The following is a 25,585-nucleotide window of genomic DNA, read 5'->3' as shown; positions in this document are numbered from 1 at the left end:
TGATTTTGAGACCAGTGATGCTATTAATAGGTCCTCTTCTCTGAAGTCACTATGTACCATAGGAATTTAAGCTACTCAGTCTGATAGGGACTGATTAGTGAACTACATGCCTAAAATTCATGTGAAGATGCAGACTTGCATAAGCCCGAAAATTCCATTTTTGTTTAACAGTGGTCACAGTGTCAGTGTTGCTAATGTATGTTATGTCAATATACCTAGTAATTCTACTTCATCCATATGTTTGCACATTGGGAGAGCATCCATACGTTTACACATTGGGAGAGCATCCATATGTTTACACATTGGGAGAGCATCCATACGTTTACACATTGGGAGAGCTGAGTGGCAGACCTGTTATGCGTATTTAAGGTGTAAGCAAGCGGAGTTAAAGTTATGTGTTTAATCTTGATTTTCTGATTTACTTCTAAGTAAGCGTCGTATTTGTATTGGGCCAAATCCTAAACTTGTTGTAGTGTTTGCATTCAATATGTAGCTAGTTGGAGTAAGGATTAAATAGAAGAGCTGTGGAAATTAGATTGTACTTAAACACTTTGATGAAGGATGCCTCAGATGCTCCTAAAATAAACAGAAGGAATATTTGGAGATTATCATGGATGTTTGCTATATGTGGCCTTTGCCCTGAAGAGCATGAATATAAAGCCTCTGTTGAATACTGTATGTGTGCTAACATTTCGAATAGACTGCTGAGCGAATGAGCAGATGATGGCATTTTTGGATTTTAATGTATGATAATATGCTTGAAGAGGGAATATTTTAATACCTATGTTTATTTCTGCAGTGTCCCACTTTTTAAAGTCTTGCCTTAAAATGATCTAATTTCCAGTTTTAACGAAATTGGAGTAATTAATACAGCTTTCTTTACCATCTTCATTTTGTGTACAATTAACTGAAGTGGTCCTTCACAACTTTCCTTCTGAGCAATAGCTGAGCAGGCTTAATTGAAACTAAAAGGAGGTTTTTCTCTTTTGTTCCACCATACCTCAGTGGCTGGAATATTTTGAGATAAACTGCATCAGCCTAAACATTTTCACCCTCAAATATATACTGTTGGTCACGCTGGCTCTTTTAAACAAAAGATTTTGCAGACTTCAAGAGATACGTATTCCTTGTAGCCTATGTGTAGGGACATTTTCTCTGCCTGTTGGAAACCTGGTAGGGAGTGTGCTCCTCCAAGAGTGCAGTGTTATCAGTCTTGTTTCACTGAGGGGTGCACAGAAGGAAGGTAGATGAGGCAGGAGGAATATCTCAACCAGATCCACCCGGGTTTCTTGTTGGCATCTCAAGCCAGGCACAAGAAAAAATGCCAGATGTTCAGGTTGACCTAGGAGGAAAGCCTTGCAGAACGTTAGTACCTCTGTCTGAAGATGGTTTGGAGTTACACTTAACAAGTTTTGCCAAAGCATAGTCCTCTTACAAGTAGCCAGTAGACAAGGGAGAGAGAAAGGCTGTGTCAGGAGGATGTTTCATGCTCTTACTTTACACATCTGCCCTAGAGTAGGTTGTTTTTGCCCTCTGGAGGTGCCTGTCTCTCAGTCTTGACTGAAAAAAGATCCCAGATGGTGGATTAAAGCTAGACATTTTAGGCTTACATAGCTGAACTCAGGCCACCAGAATGCCATTTGCTATCCTGTATCCAGGTGAGCTTGTCTTGGCAGTGGTGAGCTTGCTGGTCGTGGGCTCCTTCCTTTTGAAGGGTCTCCGATATAGCAGTGCACTTGGTGCTGACACTGCTTGTTATTTAATAAACAGCACTTCGCCCCCCAGGGCACTTTTGGGAAGGTAGGGTCACTGGAGTGAAATCTTGGCCTCAGAGAGATCAGTGGAGAATTTGCCAGTAAGTTCAAAGAAAGCCAAGATTTCACCCAAAAAAGAAAATGTCAATAACAGAAAAATTGTCCAGTCTCCCAGGTGATGCATACTGTTAGTGGGTCTGTGTTCTGCAAGCCACTACTGCTTTCAGAAAGCTTTCCTGCTAATCACTTTATATCCTTTCCATCTCTTAGCTGTAGAATAATGTCTTAATACAAATTTCATCCAAAACAATATGTTTTCCCATGCAAGACTTTCTTCTATTGAATGCCTTTAGGCTACCACAACATCCTTGTATGGTAGAGTTTCACTTTTTATATTAAAAAAAAAAAAAGAAGGGAAGGAATCAGACATTTCCTCAGTTTTATGGGAATGTAATTTGTTTTTCAAAGGTACTGAGACAGACTGAAGCCAGAACAAGCCTGGGAGCACACCCCCAGCATTTTGGAGAAGCCTAGACGGACTTTGTGTGACTGGGGAATGAGCTGGGTGGGGTGGGCTGGCACACCTCCTCCCATTGACACTTCCCAAGTCACCTTTTGACAGCAGAAAATAGGTGTGCTTGGCAGCACTGCAAAGTGATTTAATGTGTGTTGTATTGTTGTGAGGATATTGAAATACTGTGTGAATGTTTATTTACTTGGCAAAAATTAGTATGCTCAAGATAAGCTCAATACCATTTTCCCTGGGCATAAATGACTTAACTATTATGCAAGCCAAGAAAATTACAAAACTGAGACTAAAACTGAAGAATTGTTCCCCGCCCCCTGCACTGTAATCACCAAATAACACTTTATTTAATCATTTATTTTAACTCTCCTTACAGTTTATGTCATTTTGTGCAATGTTTTAAATGTAACCATAAAAAGGATTAACAAATCCGACTGAACAGGTTCCTGAAGCCTTTACAAGCTAAAAGCATGACTGGATATAATACAGTACAAAAGAATAACAAAGTGGCATTCAGAATTTATCGCTGGATTAATTAATTGAATCGGAAAAACTTCAGCTTTCTGGTTTTGATTTGTTTCTTCCCCTCCAGCATGCAAGCCTGCAGGTGCAGTTACGAGAATATATGAATGTACGATCAGATAAAGAAAAAAACCTTTAAGGCTGATTATTAGTGCAATTGTTAGTGCAACTGTGGAGCTGCCTACTAGCATGCTGTTGTTTCGTTTCTCAGTATGCGCCTTGTGCCTTGCTTTCTGCCCTTCTGTCTCCATGGCATTCGATAATGCAATTCAAAGTGACCTGTGCGAGCGTTTTTCAGCAGGGCGAGAATGGCTGAGTGTTCCTGATCTGTGTAGCTGAGATGGTTCATGGTGAAATTTGTCTGCTGTTTTAGACACTTTGAGAAGTCAGGAATATTTTTAGATGCATAGAATTTCATTTTTCCACGGCAGGAGTACAATCCTGAGTAATGTGCTCTAGGTGAACCTGCTTGAGCAGGGAGATTGGACTAGATCACCTCCTGTGGTCCCTTCCAACTTCAACTGTTCTGTGATTTAATAGCTTCTTTCAACCTGTGTTAAGCTTTACGTTTATTGCAATTAAAATTTATTTAGAGAGGAAAGAATAAAGCTGCTGAAGCTAGAAGCAGGCAGGAGTCAGACTTCGTGTCTCTGTCTGTGCTGCTGCACCTCATTGGCATGTAGTGCAGTTCTTGTTTAAATATTATGAATTGTGATCCTCCCATTTATCAAAAGGGATTTTTAACAAGAAATCTTCCTAAATGGTACAGAGGCTTAATAGCCCTGCTGTAAGTGCAAGGAAGATCCTTTTTATTTTCTGTGCAAGTTGGGGTTAATGTGGGAGACCCTGAAAAATCACACGTGAAAAGAGGATGAAAAATTTTTCTGCGGAAAGGAAGGAGACAGGAAGAGGGGCGAATTTTGTAGAGTGGAGCTAAATCATAAAGCTGTAAATCATTTGAATCAAAACTGGTAGTCACAAAGGAATATGAACTCACATTTTGGGAAGGGTGAGGTATGATGACTGTAGATTTTTGGCAAGAGACTGCTTGAAGCAAGCAAGAAGTGGGCTGACGCAGATGCCTGATAAGAGGCTCAATGAGATGAAAAGTGGGTGGACTTGGAGAAGAACTGGGTGGACCTGATTGTTTTGGCACTTGGGTATTTGATGCTTGATTTCCAGGGCAGCAAAATTTTAATAACCTATTGTTCATTATTGGTTGGCTTCTTAGTGATGTGACTAGAAGTTCTTTTCCCAAATGGTTACTGTGTGGAGCATGGGAGAGGCTTTGTAGCTGCAGTTAGGAGAAGAAGGTGCTCTGGAAGAGTGTTTTTGATAAGGAGGTTGTGTATGTGAAGAGATGACTGAGGAAGAAGGAGAGGTTTTGAGGGCTGCTCTTTTGTTCACAAAGGGGTGTTGAGGTTTTGTGTCGTTGGGATGTAGCCTCAGCATGATTTGTGAACTGATGTGGAACAAAGACGTATTGCTTGCCTCTAATGACAATTAAAATGTCAAACTCATCTTACTGTTGTCAATATTGCCCCCTCTTCCTGCTGCTGTCAGGCCTTATGCTGCTCAGAACAGTGAAATAATATTACCACTAAGAGTAAAATCTGAGCAGCTGAGTGTCTTAGATTGAAGACGTTGCCTCTAGCTTAATTTATTCAGCTTTTTGAGGAGTAAAATACTCTATATATGTATAAAGAGTATCAAGCTGAATTCTGTTCATCCTCATGTATTATAACAGGCATCAGTAGCTGGGTCTTGCACTTTTTGACAAGTTAGGCGCACATGCATGTATGTATAGGTATATGTATGAGAGTCTGTGTGCATATGTGTTTTTTTAGGTACTGTTTTGCTTAATAACATTGGTTATGAAAAGTGGAAGTCTGTCGATAGGAAAAGTACATTTCAGGAAGACTTTTTCAAATTGAAGGCACAAAGAGAGGAAAAATGGACATTATGTAGCTCCTTTCTTGGACAATCTAAAAAGCATCTTACAGTATGAAAGAGCCCTAAAATCCATTAAATCCATCATCATTCCTTTCTGTTTTTCATTGGTTTTTGTTCTTCCAGAGTGTAACTCAGTGTAAATTTAAAATTTAAAATAACTCATCATTGTGAAGATTTTTTCTAGGTTTGTAGCTGTACCACTATTCCTTGACCCTCATGCTACATCTGCAAGTTCCTAGAAACCTTTGGTGTAAGTAATCAGTGGAGCTTGTAGGACATGAAGACTCATCCAGCATACATGATTCATAACTGAAAACACAGATACCATTAGTCTCTTTTGCCAACATAACCTCCTTATCAGTTACACTGCTGCCACTTAGTCTTGCTCCTGCCATTGGTACAGCCTTCCTCCTGTTTCCCCAAATAGCTAGTGAGTCCCCCCTGGTTCTTCAGAGTCTCACTCTGTCTGTTCTTTCAGTGAAAGTCCCTACAAAGACTGCTGCTGTACCCGGTAGAAAGATTTAGTGGGAATTACTTCAAGTTGTTATTTCCCTGCTTCTGCCCAGTGCCCAGGGAGTGGAGCGATGTTAGAAACTCTATGGGTAGTTTGAAGTTGTTTATATTAGGCAAGCTCTGAAAACAAATGATGAATAATATTGGAAGAAGTTGGTCCTGTCCTTTTGATGCTGAAACAACGAGAGGCACTATATTTGAAATGGCTTGTAAATATGTTTACACAGGTGCTACCTTCTACATGGAATTCACTGCTGCAAGACATTGAATGCTTATACACATTTGGCTTTGCATATGGTGAGAAAGGACAGATTGAACTCCACCAAAGGAGGGAAAAAAATGAACATATCTGTGCTTTGACCACTTTACATGATATGGTGCACTACCCTGGCTAACACTAACAGTGAGTTGAAAGCTGCCTTTGCTTTCCCCACCTGCCTCTGCTGAGAAGCACACCTTAACTCACAGACACTGCTTTAGATAGTTTCAGTTCTCATTTAATATGGTTTTGTACACTCTAGCATGATGTCTTAATGGCTTAAATACCTGCTAGTCTGTGAGATTGGTGGTATGGTGAGGAGCAGCCCTTGCTTCCCCTGCAGCAAGTGGAAAAGCTTTCCCTGGCTACAGTGGGAAAAAGACTGGGCATCAAAGACAAGCAATCCCATTAATGTTTTTACTTTCAGACCACAATTCTGCAGTTACTGAATACAAAGGGTTATGAGTAAAGTCTGGGCTGTAATTATTATTTTGACTTTTCTGATGATTTATCTTAGGCACCGGTGAACTACTGTACCACTTAATTACTGCAGCAATGCAACAGTTACTTGGAGGCATTATTCATAAACCAGATACTTATTGCGTTCAGGGAAGAACTTGCACAAATAAAAATCATATCATACATGTGCAGGGAGCTCCTTCCATTTATATGTCATCAACATATGAAAAACTGAAATGCGGTCATGTTTTATCTGCCAGGAACTGAGGCACAAAGCAGTAGCAGTATTGTCTGCAGTCCAGCTGAAGAGTTGAACCCTCTGAAGTTTGCCAAAGCTTCTTTGGTGATAGAGTAGCTTGGGTAGAATCACAGAACAGTTTGGGTTGGAAGGGACCTTCCAAGCTCATCTAGTCCAACCGCCCTGCAGTGAGCAGGGACATCTTCAACTAGATCAGGTTGCCCAGAACCACATCCGGCCTGGCCTTGAATGTCTCCAGGGATGGCACATTCACCTGGGTAACCTGTGCCAGTGTTTTACCACCCTCACTGTAAGGAATTTCTTCCTCATGGCCAGCCTGAATCTCATCTCTTTCAGTTTAAAACCATCACCCCTTGTCCTATTGCAACAGGCCCTGCTAAAAAGTCTCTCCTTGTCTTTCTTATAGGCCCCTTCCAAGAACAGAAAGGCTGCAATAAGGTCTTTCTGGAGTCTTCTTTTCTCCAAGCTGAACAACCTGGAAATGAAGAAGGGGAATATTGGCATAATAATTTCGATTGGTATTTAAATAGCTTGCAAATATGATGGTATAATACAGTCAATTCTGCCTTTATCAGAGTCTTGTCTGGTGTACTTTGGCATCCTATGCAAACCAGCAAGTGAGTGATCTTAAAACATGCTGTGCCATTTTCTGACAGAAGTTGCAGGTGCCCAGGACCTTTTGCAGTCAAGCCTGTTGCTCCGTTTCGGACATCTCAGATGGATTGTTTGCATACTACAAAGGTCATGAATTACTGCTTGCTTAACACAGCCACCCAGCAGGCTTCAGCAACAAACCAACAGCTGCCTTTTGGCTTGGTATGAAAAGTGGGATTTGAATATTTTGAAATGTGTATCGGAGGAAGTGGTCTGTGTTTGAAGAGCCTCTTTTGTTCCGGTCTACAGAGCAGGCTGAAGTCTTGCATCATGTGCAATGTGCAACTCTGCTCTCACTATAGTACCCTAACAAACACATCCACCATAAACAAGTAGCTACTGAACATTTTGAAGGACATACGGTTGGAATACAGGAAGAATGTAATTGTGTGGAAATTTTGGGGATTAAGTTGTTGGAAGACTGCTTTGTAGACAAAGCAATACTTCATTCATGTTTTTGTCCTGTGTTGTAAGATGCGTTGTAAGGAACAAAGATGTCAGAAGTGAAGGCATGGAGCAAGGTCTCAGGAGATGATGCATCTTGCCTGCCTTACCTTTGTCCTGCCGTTGTCCTGCCACATGTCAATTCATCTTTCTTGTGTTGTCATTTCTGTGCTGTCACATCTCTAGGATGGGAGTAGCAGCAGTTCCTTTCTCCTTTGTCTTGTCTGATGCCTTTGGCTCCTAAGAAGTGCAGAACTCAAGGTCTTTATCCTTGTACCTTTAGAGAATGCTTAAATGAAAGTGATAGATATTAATCATTCAATATCTATTTTCTGAGCCTTACAAGTTTAACATGTTTGAAGTTTAACATGTTTGAACACTGTAGCTAACTGGCTCAGTGTGCAGGTTCTTGCTGGTTTTTCTCAGCACCAACACTTTGTTTTCTTTATGGCTTTTGTTATGGTGATGTGGTGCCATGATGGAAGTTTTGCATTTCATCCACAGTTCTAACTGTCACTAGAGTGCACAAGTTGTCACCAAGGAACACAAGTTGTTCCTTGTCAATTTCATTCAGATTCCAATATACTGTCTTCCATCCTGACAGTGCTTAAAGGTCAGACCTTACAGGTTTATTCAGAAAGCTGTTTAGAGATTTTGTTGGGGGGGGGGGTGTACTTCTTGGCATTAAAATCCTTTGGCAAAGCTTCTGTTTAAGGTAGTCTTTTGCAGCCCTGTTTCTTCTGTGGTTCCAGGTTTTAGGTGCTGTTTATAAGAATCTTTAACTTTCTAGATCATAGACAGATCTTGCAGCACTGACTCTTCCTAAGTCCTGCTTTCCAAACCTTGCTTTGTTCTTGTTAAGCCTGGCCAAACCTAGACTGTGAAAAACACAACTCCGTAAGGCAATAGCAGATCCCCTGCCTGATCCTGGAACCATTACTTCAATTCTCCCTTCTTGCTGACACCTCACATTTGCATCCAAGTATGTTATGAGAACCGAGCTCTTGACTTGTAAAATTCTACCATTTTCACTTCTGTTTCTGGGAGCTGCAAGTGGGCAGCTTGTCAACAGGCAGCTTGCTAGAGGTAGAGAATTCATGGGCATGCTGGGGGATTGGTCTTGCTGCACTCATGGCTGGATGCAGAGACTTTACCAGCTTGTGTGAAAACTGAATGTATGTATTATGTAATTTGGCTGAACTCAGATTGTGCTTTTCCTGGCAATTTCCCACAGAAAATGCTGCTAAGGCTGTTGTTGTGAAGTAGCAGGGCAGTAGTGTGTCCTTAAACTTGATTTTCCTGAATAATTGTTTGAAACAGGCAGATTATTTACAAGATGCTTCCTGAAAGGAAGCTAAATTTATGTTTAGGGAGTTCTGTGATAAGATTAACAATTTATGTTCTTGAATTTTATTGCTTATTTAACTTCTAAAATATTGTGAGAAATAGATTTGATTTGTCAGTTAGATTTTGTGATATAGATCAAATAAATTATTATTCATTTTAGCAAAAGAAAATGTGGTCCCTTGAGTTTTGATTGGAGCTGAAACTTAATTCCACATGCATCCCCAGAAGAAAAAGGTTGGAAATGGTGAAGAGCAGCAGAATGTTTAAAGACTAAAACCCAAGGTGCTTTATTGGATCCCGGATTCAAATTCTAGTTAAAACAGTGCTATGAAACAGCAGGTCACTGGAGAAACCCCCCTGCATATCAAGATGTGTAAGCAGGTCCACATGTACCCACATAAATTTTGCTTGCTCATCATCCCCCTAGAAGTCCTCAGTGGGTATGCAGGAATCTGTGAGCACAGGACAGCTTGCAAGTGTAGGGCCAAACTAACCCACAGTGCTTTAGATGTCCTTTCTCGTACCAGATACAAGTGTGCCTTCCCAACATTTTTCTTTGAGGTCTTTCTCCAGGGCTTATTTAAGTGTCTTAAAGTCTCTCTGTTGATTTTGATAGATTTTGGGTTGTGCCCTAGGGTAAAGGCTGTGAGAATCTGAGAGGTGTAGAAAACCAAACTATTTCTAATGAAAGAAAACAAAAATTTTACATGAAATGTTAATGCACATGATCTAGCAAAAGGGACTTTAACTGGGTTTAAATGGAAGCGTAGGCCATATTTTAGTTCAGTAGAGGAAATCCTCTCTCGAAGGAAAATGTATTTTTTTTTTTGTTATGCTTAGTAACTGAATAAAAGTTTTTAAGTATTTTTTTGAATTAAATTGGAGAAATGTGCAATATTTATGCTGTGACAGGTATGTCTCTGCATATATATATGCACACACACACACACGCACACACATATATATATATATATATATACACACTCTGATGTCAAACACATGTTTAATAAGTGTGATAACTTTTGTTTTTCTAGGTTAGTGGATGACCGGTGTGTGGTTCAGCCAGAGGCAGGTGACCTTGCTAATCCTCCAAAGAAGTTCAGAGGTCAGTACCTATGGGTAATTCTTCGGTGACTGGTTCGTGCATGTTGTAACTCCTTCAGCACTTTGCCTTATCAGAATGTAACTTCCCAAATGCCTTCATGGTTTGTGAACACATTGTTGAAGTTTCAGGCTGGAATGTGAATATTTTGAGAATTAAATACCAAATCAGCAAAAGCAGGAGGGGTAGGTGGAAAATATGGGGAAAGGGACTAATCTTCTTGTAGTCCAAGAGTTGGTTGCTGTGTTCTGTACATCAAATGCTGATCCCTTGTGGTGCGACCAACTCCTTGCTCCAGACCTGCTCTTACTGTAAATGGAAAACAAGCTTGTGAGGGTCAAAAGTACTTGAGCTGCTGGTTTGTTTATTTTTTTTAAAGATAAGACAACATTTTAAGACTACCCTCAAATATTTTTACAGCTTTTTGTTTTACTTTTACTTAAAACCATGTCTGTTTTTTCTCAACTTTCTTGGACATGACTTTGTAGATTTTGATAATTCTGCTGTTTTGCTTGTTGGAAAAAATAACAATGCACTGACAACACACAGTTTCTACTTCTTAAATACTGAAAAATACACCTGTGGTATCAGAAATTTGGTGTGTTTATATGCAGGGAACAAAATAAAAGTAGACTCTCAGTTTGGCCTGTGCTTGATTTAAGCTGTTGGCTCTAGTTGTGCCAAGGCAGAGCCTTACTAGCCTGCTCCAGACCTTTTGTGGCTTAAATGTGGATTCACACATGTTATGAGATAAAGACAGTTATGGTTCACTTGGTTTAGAGCAAGGAAAATGAGTTTCATGGCTGCTTTTATCTGTCTCAAGGGGTTGCACTGACACGCTTATCCTTGTTATTTTATTTCCAGTGTTTATTATGCTGTAGTGTGTATATGCTATTATTGCAAAAAGGTTGTGTTTAAGCCATTGAGAGGCTTCAGTTCTGCTCTGTCAGAGTATTCAAGATTTTTTTTCCCCTTGCAAATCCAGAAAACATCAGCAGTTGGTTCCAGTTCCAGCTGTGAGTACTCAGCACATCTGCAGAGCTTGGAAATTGAGAAAGTGAGGATGTGTACTCTGAAACTTATAGTAATAAATTTCAGTCACTTGCATGATGAAATAACTTGATAGCAGGGATGAGGATAGAATATAGTTCTCCAGCATGTCTTTCAGGCTTCCTAACTGTGATTTCATCCTCTCTCTGCCTGCAAATGCATGTTTAATTCACAGCTTCCAGCTTGCACAAAACTTCAGATTGGGATTTTTTGGGCAGTATTTCAGCCACTTCACTAGCCTGATGTGTTCTCAAAATAGAAGATATCGGGGTTTCTATGTGAGACAGGGGTCACTGGAAAAGACTTGCGTGTGATGGTATAATTGCAGAATGCAACCAAATGCCTATGATCAAGGAGTTGAACAGAGGTGAAAAAGACAGTCTTACATTTTAAGTTGTTTAATATTTGAGGCCTTGACTTTATAACTTCAGTACAGTTATACTGAACTGTACATGATGCTTTTTTCCTAACTTCAAAAGGCAAAGAACAAAAAAGTTGACTTTACTGTCTCTTGATTTTTTTTTTAAGTAATTTCAACAGCATCAAGAAGGTCTGGGCACACTGATCCAGGGTGAAAAGTTATTGAACCTCTCAGCTCTAATGGCATGCCATCAATGGTGGCTGTAGAACATGTGTAACGTAGATCAGATGTCAGAAAGGGAGGAAGCACTGACAAAATGTACAGCTGTTTGCTGCTGCTGGGGGAATGCAAGGACTGTACTTCTGAGCTACATCCCGGCTTCTGCAGGGGAATGTTTTGTATTAGTTGTAGACAGTTTTGGCTCTATTCGCTATTGAAACCTCTCTCTGTTGCTTGCATAACACATCCCTTTATTTTTAGTTGCCTCTGCTCCTTCTTCTCCACAGCATCTAACTTGTCCTTTCCCCTAACTCAGATCCTCCACTTTTCAGGGATCCCCTCTTCTCCCTTTCCCTCCCTGCCCCAAAACTTGTTATTAACCAGTTTCCTCCTCCTCCTCCTCACTGCTGCCTCTTAGCTCCCTTTGGCTCCTCACTTCCTGTCCTTCTTCTTTCTGTTTTAGGGTGCCCCCATGTCTGACTTAATTTTGAAGTGCTTAGCTATTGCTAGCATTGTTGTAGAATGCAAATCTGGATGACCTGCAACAGGGGTAGGAGAAGCTAAATCAGTGAGCTTTATCACCCCAAATGAGGCAACCTGCCATGCTATAGCATAATGGCTATATCGTTAGGGGCCACATCTATTAGCATTTTCATGCTGCTTCAGGCATGTGCAATCAAGTGGCTTTCAGGAGATGGGCTGTAGCAGAGATAAAGTCATTGTTTGTTTTGTTTTCTCTTTCATCTTACATGTCAAATTCTAAGTGTGGAAATAGTAGGAGCTTTGTTGAGAACACAGCAAAAAAACTTCCTATTCTAATCCTGGATCTAATCAGGATTTAGTGCCTGGTACCACAGAGGTGTCTGTATTATGAGAGCAACCAGCACATCTCCGCCATGTTTTGTTAAATTTCTTAGCCCTGCTCAAAGGCACTGAGCCAAAAAAGTTGCTAAATGTTGTTGTTATAACTGAGAAATGTAAACAAAACCCTTATTTCCTCTCCCCCCACCCCAATCTTCTGGGAAATAGCATTCAATTAAAATGGCAAAGTTAATAAACCAAGCAAAAACTGCTTTAAGTAAGTTCTTGACATAAAAAGAAGGCTTAGGAATGAATGATTAGTTGCATGATTAGACATAAGCAACTAAAAATAACATGTAGCAGCAGGAAGAGTAGGGCCTCTTTAGTAGTAGGAACTGCTGTCTGTATGGTTTATAATGTTTTTATCACTGATAGCTGAACTGGAGTTGATTTGAGGTTAGAGCTTGACCCGAGAGTCAAAGAAGTATGAGAAAGGCAAGTTTCTAACAAGATGTTTAGATTCCAAGGACTGACTCGGAAAATTAGCATCAGAGGACTGTATTTGCTCTTTTTTTGGTAATATTTTATCAACCCTTTCCCCAACAGGGAAAATAAAAATAAAAATTGTGTTTCATAGAATAATAGAATAGTTTGGGTTAGAAGGGACTTAAAGATCATCTAATGCCAGCTCCCCTGCTGTGGGCAGGGACACCTTCCACTAGACCAGGTTGCTCCAAGCTCCATCCAACCTGGCCTTGAACACTGTCAGGGATGGGGCAGCCACAGCTTCTCTGGGAAACCTATGCCAGTGTCTCACCACTCTCATAGTAAAGAATTTCTATCTAACATATAATCTAAATCTCTCCTCTTTCAGTTTGAAGCCATTCCCCCTTGTCTTATCACTACATGCCTTTGTAAAAAGTCTCTCTCCAGCATCCTTGTAGGCCCTTTAGGTACTGTAAGGCTGCTGTAAGATCTCCCCAGAGCCTTCTCTTCTCCTGGCTGAACACGCCCAACTCTCTCAGCCTGTCTTCAGGCCTTTACTTGTTTCTCTTCTACAGGGTTCACTCAGAGATCAAGGTACTGAGCTGTTGGCCTGAATTGAAAGCCTGACTAAAGAGGTGTCTCAAAATAGCAGTTTCGTTTTTGTTACGTGTTTGTGTTGTGTGAGTGGGTGGTAGCTATTCTAGGTTTTTCAGAACTTCCTCCAAAACAAAGTATTGTAAAGCTAAGGAGAGCTGTGGTTGCTTTTCATTTTGTGTCTCTACAAAGAAGCTGTGGTCCAGATTTCACCTTCAGTCACAACGGAAAGAACCTGGTGCAGCTCTGTGTTCATCAGTGTGCATCTCCATATCTGCGTCAGTGCAAAGGAGGGCAGGATTTGGTCCCACATGTGTTTCCTGAAGTCTGTTAAGGGAAAAAAAAGAAAAACATATGCTGTTTTTCAGTTGAATTTAAGAACTGATCAAGCCACAGGTGCTTCTTGTCCTAATTCTGCCTGAAGCTAGTGAGAGCTGAAGCACTTGGTGTCAAGATGGGAATGCTTACCCTGCTGCAGGGCCAGGTTCACAGAGATTAGGAAGAGCAGTGTGTGCCAAAAGTCTTGTACCTCTGTAGAAAAGTCACATTGTGAACAGCAGAGCTGCAAGTTTCCTTGGACTCTGACCTTAAACACATTTCAGCTTGATGCTGTTATCTCCAGCAGGGAAATGCTTTCAGCTTCCAAGGTGTAAAATAGCACAGATAAGACCTGCTTGTTAGTCAAATTTAGCAACTCTGAAAAAGGAGCATAAGTCTCTGTTCTATTTTAAGTGTAAAATGACCTAAGTTCTTAAACTCCCCTACATTATATGTCACTTTTTCTTGAAGCATTTGCAATGAAAGTGATGAGTTCTTGTATATCTTTCTCTTGCTTTTCTCTCAATTTTTACTGTCCTGAGCTTTTTCTGACATTGTTCTTTCCTTGTCTCTCCCTTCCATTACGTTCCTGTGCACTCTTCTTTCTTCCTCCTTCTCTTTTATCTGCCATCTACCATTTTTCTTGCCTTCTCATTCCTTGTTTTGGGTTGTCTTTGTGTTTTCTTCTTGTTTCTCCCAGTTCCATAATTGCTTTCACTTTCTTCTGAGACTCCTGATTGTTTTTTCTGTTGTCTGCCTCAAGATTCTTCATTGCCCCACTGCTTGCTCTCTTACATTCCTTCCTTTCCATTCTCACTTCACCTCTTTTTTACCTTTCTGATTTTTGTTTGAAAACACATAGATTTTGTGCACACTGATTTAATAGTGGCCACTATTAACACTTCTACTTACGCATTTGTCAGCCCTCTGGTTTAAATAAAGATGTGATAATTTCTCTAGTTCTGCAAATCATAGATATCTGTGATGAGCATGAACTGGATTTCTAACACATGGAGGGGGGGGAGGCAGGGAATGGGAGAAAACATCTGAAAAATATTGTTCTAAGTCTTCTTCTTTATCCAACGTCAAAGAAGATTAAAAGGCGTAATACGAGTTATTTTCCTGTTCAGACTTCCTGAGTGTAGTTGCCTTTTGCTCAGAGGATGTGCTGTGTGTGGTTGTTCCACCTGCTATTGCCTTTTGAAGAGCAGTATTTTGTGCACATTGTCAACCTCAGGCAGATGGTCAGTTCAGTGCTGGGTGCATCCTCTCTGGATCTTCTCCTGCTTTCCCAGAGCTGCTGCTTTCCATCTTTTGATTGTTCTGATTAATGTGTTGTCCCCGTCCCCTCCCAGTGAGTAATTTGTGCACGTCTCAACACTAACAATTTGTCATATTTTCTTACTTTCTAACAAGCCAAGGTGTATAGTGTAGGAGGTTAAGCCTGGAGTTGACCAGGAAGAGCTTCCCCTTCTTCTTCCATTTTGTAAAGAAAATGTGAAGTGTTTCTGTTGTTTTTAGAACTGTGTGTGTGGGCTGGGGTGGGCAGTGTTTCGCTTTTTCTCCATCTTCACTTTGTGCACAAGTAATTGAAATTTTGCCTGGAAGATTTTGTGGGTATGAGAAAACTGCTGAAACTGCAGAAGTCTGAACACATGAAAGTTCAGTAAGTGAAACTGGCAGTTATTTTTAAGCCATTTGCTTTAAAGCTGTTTGTTTACCTTTGATTGTGCCTACTTAGTGTCCTCAGGAAGAGAAGCATTTATGTAAAACTCTGTAAAGTAGTGAGTTGGGAACCAGGACTGTCTGAGAAGGTAGAAGAGATGGTCTGTCTCATGAGTGGGTCCCTAGATAGACCTTCAGGAGGGCTGGGCTTTTGATCCAATGTGTGCTTGAAAGCAGCTTTATAATCTTCTACTTAATTCTCTATTTTTTTCCTGTTTATTTAAACTATAGCTTCTATAGGGCAAGCTCTTCTTTCTTTCCCCTCCTGATGTTCAGGAACACAAAGTTTGAATTTATATAGTATCCTATTGTAAAAAGTAAACAAACAATATGATTATTATTTTTTAAAGATAAATTGAAGAAAATACAATTGAAATAATACAGCTTTTAACAAAGCTCTCGATAGTTCAACTTCCAAAGCACTAGACTGGAAGTCAGGAGACCTGTATTGTGCAGATGGAATTGTGGTGGCTGAGGTTATCTACCACCTGCTGTACATTTCTTTTAATTTGAGAGCTATCATTAGGGAAAATTCATTCATCTTTGGGAAGCAGACCCGATAGTGACTGCACATCACCGTGCACAGCTTGCATTTCTCTACAGGTTGGTAGCACTGTGCTTCAAGACTGCCATGAGGATGGGAAATGGTGTGTTTACTCAAATAACAGGATGTGTGGGGAGTAACTGAGAAATGAAGACTGGTCCTATAAAAAAAAGGTATTGTTACTTCAGAAGAATAAGTATTTCGTGAAGCCTTTTGAGAAGTTACATTAATTATAGGTTGCTGCAGAAAATAATAGTGGACTTCTTGTCTTACAAGCTGAAATCCCAACACTTAAAATCTCCTACAATGTACAGTAAGATCTAACAGTCCACGGAGTTTTGTAGTTGTGTTTTCTATTTTTCCTTTTTTTTTTTTCCTCCTCAGTGCTCAGGATATTGTAAAAGTTACCTGGGAGTAACGTACTCTAGGTCGTATGATACAGTTCTCATTGTAATTGTTCCACTTTGAAATGAAAGTAATCACCTTTGCAAGGTGGCTGGGTTTGCTTTGATAAAGATTTGTAGTGCTTTCTCTTGGGAACAGTGACTGAGGATTGTGGTTAGGGAACAAATTGGTGAGGACTTCGGGTCAGTGCCAAGGAAAGTTCTGCCACTGGCAGTGGTTTTGTGTGAACAAGCTTTGCTGCTACAAATAGTAGAGGAAGATCAATTGCTATGAAGAGACAGTGAAATGAGAAGCTTGGTGTAATAATGGCCAATATATGACAGAGCAAATGGCACATCTGCAGAACTAAGAGCACTGAAGCTTAGTTTGTGGATTGAGAGCCAGTACTGTTGCAGACAGCTAGCTCTGTGGGCCCAGGTGGTGGGAGGAATGTGTGGCATGGTCTTAGCCTAGTGGTTATGGCAGCACTAACATCAGATAGCTGTGCTTGGGTGGGCCTGATTATAATTGAGAGTGTGTCTCGTTTTATTTTAAGTAATGGGAGTTCATTTTTACTTAGGAGAGGCAAGGCCAGTCTTCAAACTAGATTTTCGCTCCCTCTCCTGTTGTTTTATAAGAGGAATTCCTACTGTAGATTGATTTCAGTAACTCCTTGCAGACTATGAAGAGATGGGTATATTGGAGGGTATATGGAGAATGTATCTCGCAGGAGCTAAATCTCCACCTCTTCATCCCTGTGTGAAAGAGTAACTCCATTAGATTGATAGTGTTGAAAATGAGAATAGTATCTATCTTGGTATCACCATTTTCTACAGACAGATCATGAATTTGACACTTGAATTTTCACTTGTAAGGGTGGAGTAGTTAGGTGCATGATAGAAGGTATTTCCCACATGTGCTGTAGTGGATTGGAGAACTGGAACCAGTCCTAGGTAGTTAGCAACAGCAGATGTTAAACTTGCTCTGAGAACTGGGCTGTGAGTGGGACAGCACTGTAAAATAGAAACTGCTGCTGACCTGACTCAGTGGTTAAAAACACAGACCATGATGGTTCCCTATAGCTTCCCCTGCTGGTTTTGTGACAGTAATGGGTGACTGATGAGATTGCACAGTATTAAAAAAGGACATGCGAGGCTGGTAGACTGAGCAAGGTCACCTACACACTGATCCAGTACATTAACTGGAATGTGTACTTAGTATTGATATTGCTATTTCATATTGCAGCATGGTTGATAACAGAGGTAAGGGTGACTGTACAGTGCTGTTGGAAAGTGACTCTCTTCAGAGAAAGCAGCAAGAGAGCTGAGAGTAGAGAGGGCCATTTTCAAATTATTCTGTGCTGTGTGCTGTGTATTCCATTAACTGTTGAGTGCAGTGGTAAAAAGCACTTCATGTTGCTCACATAGAGCTGGCACTTTTATTCACTTCTTGTTTTCTGTATTTTCGTGAGGAGCAGTGTCTGTGCCATACTCTGTGCCACGTGGCTTTCCAGTGCTGTTGCAGTCTGTTTTTTGTGGGAAAGTCCTCTGGTGACCATCAGAGAAGCAACGTTGCTAATTCTGGACAAACTGGGGTGTCAGTGCCTGCAAGATGTGCTTGTGGGATCAGAAGAGGGACTTTTTTTATTCTTAGTCAGCCCTGGAGCAAAACCTCTCTTAAGCAGGATCCATTGCCTCTACTACCTGGCTGTAGCTTGTGCTGCATTTTGGGTGGCTGGGAGGGAATAATTTCCCTGCCATCTCTGCCTTCCTGAGACTCTGAGATGGAGCAGGGAGGAAATTTTTCAAGGTCCATCCTCTGGGGATGGATTAGTCCTCAGAGAGTGCTTGGCCATCTGTGACAGTTAAATAGAAAGGGCTAATAGTTTGGGACAGACATTCCTTTGACATTTATAATGGTAACCCATGTTGGGGAGGAGTTTCACACTAACACACATACAGTCCTGTATGTTCTTCCTAGTCTCACAGCAAAACTCTGATTGCTAATTAATAGTTTCCTGTCCCTTCCTCTTGCCAGTTGATACATGCAGGGTGTGAAAGGACAATTGCCAACATTTGCTAAGTAAATGTGTTTCAAGCCTAGCTTTTAGAGCAGTTGGTGACTGGGGCCATGCGGGACTAGTTATCGTTTATCACTCTAAAAGTAGGATTTGGGTGAATCATGAACTTCTATTTCTAGTCTATAGGACTGTCACTGGACTGAAAACTCCCAGAAAGTCTTCAGTCAGGGAATTTCACAAAATCTAGTTTATTGCCAATTAACATTAACTTTCAATTATTGATTCTGGTATTGGGAAATAAAAATGAACAATTGAACAAGCACTTAGGAAAGCACCCCTTGGCTTCCCTCCAGACTCATCTCTCCCCTTTCCCAGTACCCAGTACTCTTGCTGCATGTGGTCACCGTGGGGATGCAGTGGAGAAGGGATGGAGGTCACTGCATTGCAACTTGGTTTGTTTTGCTGATCCTCATTTGTTACTCCGTGTCTACCCCATTGGCTGCAGTCTCCTCAGGGTGTACCTCCTCTGTCCTCATTTGTGCAGCCACCCTGTTTGGGCAGTTCCTCTTGGGTGGCTTCCCCTCCCTGCCTCCTTACCTGTTGTTGGGTGGCAGCGGTGTTCAGTTCGTGTCACTCCGTTGCTTTTACCGTTCATTTTAATCAATCAGTCTTAGTGAAGGTGTGTGCGGACCTGAGCACTGCGTTGACCTCCTTGGTGGCTTGCAACAGAGTGCCTGTGCGAGCCACTGTTTCAGCAGTGCCAGGAGGAGCAGGGCAACCAGATGTATGGTGTACAGAAAGCAGGACTGTTTTTTCAAGGTTTCGCATGTCTTCAAATAGTACATCTGTAATGTTGTGCTGTAGCAAAGAGCATTAAAAAAGCAGCAGGCAGTTTTGCATGTGGCAGGTTCATAGCCTGGGACTCTTGCATTGGTTGCGTGGAGCAGGCATGAAGGCTTTAGTTTCAACTCAGATGTTCTGGCACCCTGGTTATGATTTTGTTGCCATCAAGCTGTTTTCAGTCTGTGTTTAAACACTGCTATCTGTCATTTCTGGGAAAAGAAAACCAATCACAGCATACTTACAAATGAAGGAAGTGTCTTTCAACATTACTTATTAATATTTTTTTCAATCTTTCACAGACTGCCTTTTCAAGGTGTGTCCTATGAACCGATATTCAGCCCAGAAGCAGTACTGGAAAGCTAAACAAGCCAAACAAGGAAACCACACAGAAGCAGCACTGCTGAAGAAACTTCAAGTAAGAGGCATCTGTATTTGTAGCCTTATCTCAATCTGCAGGCTGTAGAATTACAATAGAATGAGAAAACAGTAACAAGTGCCTTGGGAACCACTGTGATGGGTATTATTATGCGACCATAGCAACTTCATATTCTCATTAGCTCTCCTACCTCCTGACTGGCTTTTATTGCCCCTGCCCTGTTTTTTTTTTGTCTTACTCTGGACTGAGGGCTGTGCCCACAAATTCTGTGGATCTTTGCTGTAAGCAAAACACTTTTTTTCAGAAGTTTCATGAAGCAGAAATGGAGTTGTTAAAATCAGGAGTGGGTCCTAGTTTAAATCATGCTTTTGTTGTAGAAGTGCTTTCCAGGAGTTAGGCAGAGAAGTGGATGGAGGGATTTCAACACTTTAGTCTTGAAATTCCTCTGAATTGCGGTTGTCTTTTATTTCAGTCTAGGTGATCCTTATCTCAACCATTGAGCAGATTGTATTTTGCATCAAGTACAGTATGGATGGAGAAATTCTTCTGTCTCTGAAAAAGAGCTGGCCTGATGTTATAATTGAGTGCATAAGATTAAGCGAACGCAGGTCATCATAAACCTGGTAGATAGCTTTATGTGCAGTTGAGAGGATGCCAGTTAAAAACAGCAAGGAAGGCACATGGTGTGTGTCTAGAGCTAGCTACACAGTAATTACAGCTAGGAGCTGAGTTTGTGCTGTTACTGTGTTTGATGCAGAATATTGCATGTAGCCTTGATTTTGCAATGTCTGACCTACTAATTTTGCTACATAAAAAGTCAGTGTATTTGTATGCAGTTAAAAACCCAAGTAAAAAAAAAAATGGTGACAGGGAGGAGCTGAACACAGTCCCTTCTTTTTCTCCTTTCAGGATGCAATAAAGCACCTGGAATTACTTTTCATGCTTGAAAATTTGTTAGATAGCATGCATCTCGGGTGTGAGCCATAAATTGTAACTGAGTTTTTATTCTGGGTAATAAAAACCCAGAATCATTACACAGGGTCTGAGTGATTATAGTTCAGAAAATTATGCTGCAGCAGGATTCAGGTGCCAATATTTTCAGTGCAGTAACGCTTGCAGATTGAAGGAAGTGTTTTAAATGTGATGCCGTTTCCTTTTATCACTGTCTCTTCCAGTAGCTGAATACAGGTCTTGATTTTGTAAGAGCTTAAAGAAATAATCATTCTCTTGCAGCATGCGGCAGAACTGGAACAAAAGCAGAACGAAAGCGAGAACAGAAAGCTGTTGGGTGAAATTGTAAAATACAGCAATGTCATACAGGTAAACCCGTTGAAATCCATCTGCCTTCTCAGAGCTCCGAAGGAAACAGTTGTTTCATTTCAGGGTTCCAGTGGAAATAAATCTAACCACTGTAATCTGGATTGTCAAGGGTCAGGTAAACATAAGTTGGTGAAGTTTACGCTGTTGTGTTCTTCTCTCTGTTTTAAAGCCTACCAGAAGTGCTGCATATTCATGTTTAAATAATATGTCATAATATAAATTTTATGTGTAATTTTTGCTGCTGTGGTTTAGAATCTGAATGTAAATATGTATCTTCAAGATTTATTTCAAAATCATATTATAGAGGTGCTGTGCAGCTCCTTTTAAATCACTGAAGTCATTTGTACTACATGACATATAAATGAGACAGAAGTTATGTTCTTAAGTGCGGTATAACTTTCCTGTAATGGGTGAAATTCCTGAAGGTAACACTATTGATGGACCCTTGCCCTACCTGCACACTATATGCTGTAAAATTGATCACTGGCATGTTTCTCTCAAAACTGAGATATAGCATCTGTTTTTCTAAGCCACAGTACACTTCAAGTTTCATTTGCCTCCATGTATGTTATGAAAAAATCATTACAGTATGGAAACCTGCGCCTCCTCTTTTAGCTAAAGGGAGAATAAGCAACAGCCATCAAAACCCTCCCTTTGAAGGGAGAATAAACAACACTTGCACTAATTCTTTTAGTTATCATTTGTTCACAGCTACTGCACATCAAAAGTAACAAGTACCTCACAGTCAATAAGAGATTGCCGGCTCTGCTAGAGAAGAATGCTATGCGGGTGTCTCTGGATGCTGCAGGGAACGAGGGATCCTGGTTTTATATCCAGCCCTTCTGGAAACTGAGGAGTGAAGGTGACAATGTAAGTGGAAATACTGAATGTGTAAGAGGGAGAAGGCAGAAAGTTTCCAGAAGACACATGATTTCTTTGCTACTGGCATAAATCATAATGGATTAAGTTCAGGAAAGAAATACTTTGAATGGTGCTTGGGACAATTAGCTTTTAAGTGTAACTAGAACGTGTTACCTAGTTACGTGGTCTGGAACCTGAAATGTTGACACATTCATCTGAGCCTCGCTGACCTGTGTTGGGGCATCTTTGCTAAGTCCACCTATTGAGTGTAGATTACAGAGCTGATAATAAGTCATATTTTACACTACAGTAAATTATTTAAAAAAATTTTTTTTTTTTTTTTTTCATATTCTGGGCAACATCTTTTTTTTAGGATGTCAGCAGAGAATGTTTCCAGGAATACATCTTCAAATCTTTGGTTTCTTCAAATCTCTTGCCCCCCTCAGCATGACAGCGTCAACTATGATTGCTAGGTTGGATAGTCTGGTGGGTCTTTTCTGGGTAGGTTTCAGTAGGAGAGTTATGTATTGGTAAGAGGAAGACTGTATAGAAGAGTTCTTTGCAGATCTGTGGGTTGCACCATGAGATCAAAACTCGGTTCTTCTTTCAGCTGGCTATAGCTTGATTAAATGCCTGCTGTGGAAAATTCAGATTTGGCTCTGGGAAGGCCACATGATGAACTTGTGTGGTTTTATATTGTAGACCTAGCGGGAAACGTTTGGCCACTCTCCCCTGTGAAGTATTTGGTGAAGTAGTCCTCTCAGGATTGCAGACAGGAATGTCTGTTGTGTATTTTCTTCATTAACTTTGTGGTTATTCAGCTCTTGGGATACTGTCCAGGATGAGTGTGGCTGCTTGCAGCTCCTTTTGGCAATCTGTTGTGAGGAGGGGAAGAACTGCACTCAGAGCTCCTGGTCAGAAGTCCCTAAAGTCATAGTCTTTCCCAGCTCTACTCAGTGGTCAGAAGGGTATATGAAAAGCTCCCCTTTTTCCCAAGCCCGTTGCAAAGAAAAGCAACAAACATGAGTAGCTCTCTTGGGCACCTCTGCACGGCTTTTCAGCTGGGGGAAGTGTGTGTTGTGGATCAAACATTAATCTGGTATTCTTTTCCCTCTTTGGAAAGGGAAAGAAAAAAGAAAAAAGGTGACTTACTGCTTTAAGGTTTTCGCTTAATTTCTCAGAATAACATCAGTTCATAATCTTCTTATTTTCTTATGCCGGGGAAATAAGTGCATGTCATGCTTTCCAGAGTGAAGACCTGGGTTCCCAGATTGTGATCTTCAAAGCCATCCTGAGCCTTTAAAGCTGAGAGCAGCAGAATGATCTTAAGCATATAAGACATCCTCAGTACTATAGAATTTTTGGTTCAGTTTTACACTGTTGTGGGCACATAAGAGTTTGGAAGTGGTTTGGCTAGTCTGAAAATCTTGCAGTTCATTGCAGTGATTGCTGTAACGTTCCACTCTGCAGACCTCTCTTCTGGTTTATTCCCTGAGGGGCTGTATTTGACAGGCTCTGAGCTACAAGGGCTATATGGGAAATTACTAGGTTTACTCCTAACTTAATAGCCTCCTTTGGAACCTGCCTGCTGCTTGTTTTCTGTCACAAGGTATTGCCTTTCAGAGCTGGAAGCTTGCCATTATATTTTATAGAGGAAAGTCTTGAGACCCACATTTTACCTCCTTTCTACCAGGCCTAAACAGATCTGATAATTTTCTTTGCAAACCTTCAGTGCTAAACATTAGTCCTTTGGTAGCTTGCTTGTAACTGCTCTGGCACATTTCCACTCATTCAACAGTTACAGAAACTAAGCAGCTGCTGTAAGGGGGATAGGGATATGCGCCTCACAGGCGGAGAGAGGCTCCAGCCTTGTACCCACTCCTTCCCTCTCAGTTACTGCCAGACATGTGCCCATTAAAAAGCTAGTTTGGGAGGACTCATCTACAAAGCACCTAAAACCACGTAAGCTGTGAGGCTACTTTACCCACTCACTAAGTTAGCTTTTGAAGAACTTATATTTTTTGGTATTTTTAGGCTTTGGTGTGACCAGTAATCTACTTGGATAGTTAGTTCAAACTGAAATCACTGCTACTGCATCTTCACAGCTAATAGAATCTTTTGTAACTGCCTGTCTTTGTGATATATTACACCTCTACTAGAATATTTGCTCCTACTTTTTGATTGTGGTGGGTCAAGGTGAGCTTATGGGGTATATATGAATGACAGAGTCGCTCTAAGTGATGCCAGTTCTGGTCCTCCACCCACAAGAAAAAATGCAGTCAGCATTTTCTCTTTTTCTCTGGCTCTTTTCACTTTTCAGTGTACCCTCTCCAACAAGGCATGGACAAGTAGGGTTGCATGAATTTAGAAATTACCTTGTGCAGGTAGAACTCTGCTGCATCCAAGACTGAAGGACCTTGTAGGTTTATCTTGAATTCAAAAGTTAAATTCTCATTGGTTTCCCTATGAATTTAATTATTCTTTTCTTACTTAGACCAGAAAAGGTAACAGTTTTGTCAAAGGAGTCAGGAATGAAATCCTCAAAAGCTGTGTGTCTGATGAAGCTTTAACGAATTCGTCTATGTAAGGAAGAAGTCTCAGAGACCTGTCAAACTGTTACCCACTGGTGGTCTACAGCATACTGTGGCCAGCTGTGCCCCAGGGTACCTAAGGAAGAGGAGAATGAGATGGTGTGAGTTTTAATTTTGCAGAGGGAAACCTTGGGAATACATTGCCCTATCTTCTATAACCTCCATATAGTACAATTCTACATGGGCATGTGGGCATGCAAGTGCTCTGCTTTTGGTGTTTTGGGCATGCTGGAACATTATTTGGAGCCAGAAATCAACTGGATAGGGGACAAGAGGAACTCAAAAGAGCAGACTTACAACTTACCCAAGACAGCCACGTGTAAGAGAACAAGGTTCCCTCTTCACTTTGATTTTGTTTTCTGCATCATTGTTGGAGGGTATTTGGGAACAAGCACTGTGAAATTGCCTTTGTCCCTTCCTTCCCAACCACCTGTAGAGGTTTGAAGCAAGAAGAAAAAGAAAGGAAAAGAATAGAGGATATCTCATTGCTTCTGTGACAGCTGGCAGGGCTGATCAGCATTGAGGGCAGGTTACTCAAGCTGACTTGGAGCAGGGTAGAAAGAAGACCGAGACAGAAACCATGACCCCACATAACAGTTCTTCCCCAGATGTGTGCTTACAGCAGAGTAGCTGCGTATATCTCCTTTCCTCTGGTTACTTCCATGGTAGTTACAAGCTTGTGTTCAAAGATGCCTTCCTCCTGCTCTCTTTTTTTTTTCTAAATAAGATGCTCAATGCTGTGCTCTCTTGTTAATTAAATTGTTATAATCCTGATGTACTTGCAATAATTTTGAAGTCCTGATTCCACTTTGCAGGATGCAAGCCTGATGGTTTTTTGATTAATGAATTGTCTGGTCATAACTTCTTAAAATGGGCTGTAAGTAATGTCTGTGTGAAGCATGGCATGCAGAAATGTATTGCATAAGTAATGTACCTTAAAGACATCTTGTCATTATTTTGGTTCCACTAGGGAACTTTTATTTCTTGAATCAAATAGGATTTCTATGTGTAGTCTGAGCATGATGACACTGTCTTATGTTGCTGTTTTTTAGCTGTGTTGGTAAAGAACAGGCAACCTTCTTTTCACCTCTGCAGTGGGGGCTGAATTCACCTGTGTTGAAGCTACATGAAGTTGAACTGGGCTCTGCTTGTTCATATGAAATGTGCTGATCAGTGCAAAAAGCCTTTTTGTTTATTTGTGTTCCAAAAGAAAGCATGGCTTGCACAGCATTTCATAGAGCAAAAATCACATGTAGCCATTTGTCTTCGTATGTGTCTGCACTTAAAATTGATGTGAACA

The 25,585-nt window shown here is 40.8% G+C and overlaps 1 protein-coding gene across 5 annotated transcripts in view; it reads left to right on the top strand.

The window, feature by feature from the left end:
- Positions 1–25,585, top strand: part of ITPR2 (inositol 1,4,5-trisphosphate receptor type 2) — a 255,283-nt gene that overhangs the window by 24,172 nt on the left and 205,526 nt on the right. For all 5 annotated transcript variants that reach the window (XM_062634812.1, XM_062634811.1, XM_062634808.1 and 2 more), the window contains exons 2-5: positions 9,725–9,795; positions 19,437–19,552; positions 20,747–20,833; positions 21,545–21,703. In XM_062634812.1, the coding sequence (XP_062490796.1) occupies positions 9,725–9,795; positions 19,437–19,552; positions 20,747–20,833; positions 21,545–21,703 (433 nt within the window). The remainder of the gene's footprint in view (positions 1–9,724; positions 9,796–19,436; positions 19,553–20,746; positions 20,834–21,544; positions 21,704–25,585) is intronic.

Source organism: Pezoporus occidentalis, unplaced genomic scaffold (assembly GCF_034315485.1).
Source record: "Pezoporus occidentalis ecotype Australia unplaced genomic scaffold, CSIRO_AGI_Poc_V1 ctg44, whole genome shotgun sequence".
In the NCBI taxonomy this organism is placed as follows: Eukaryota; Metazoa; Chordata; class Aves; order Psittaciformes; family Psittacidae; genus Pezoporus; species Pezoporus occidentalis.
This window is presented reverse-complemented; position numbering and strand designations above follow the sequence as displayed.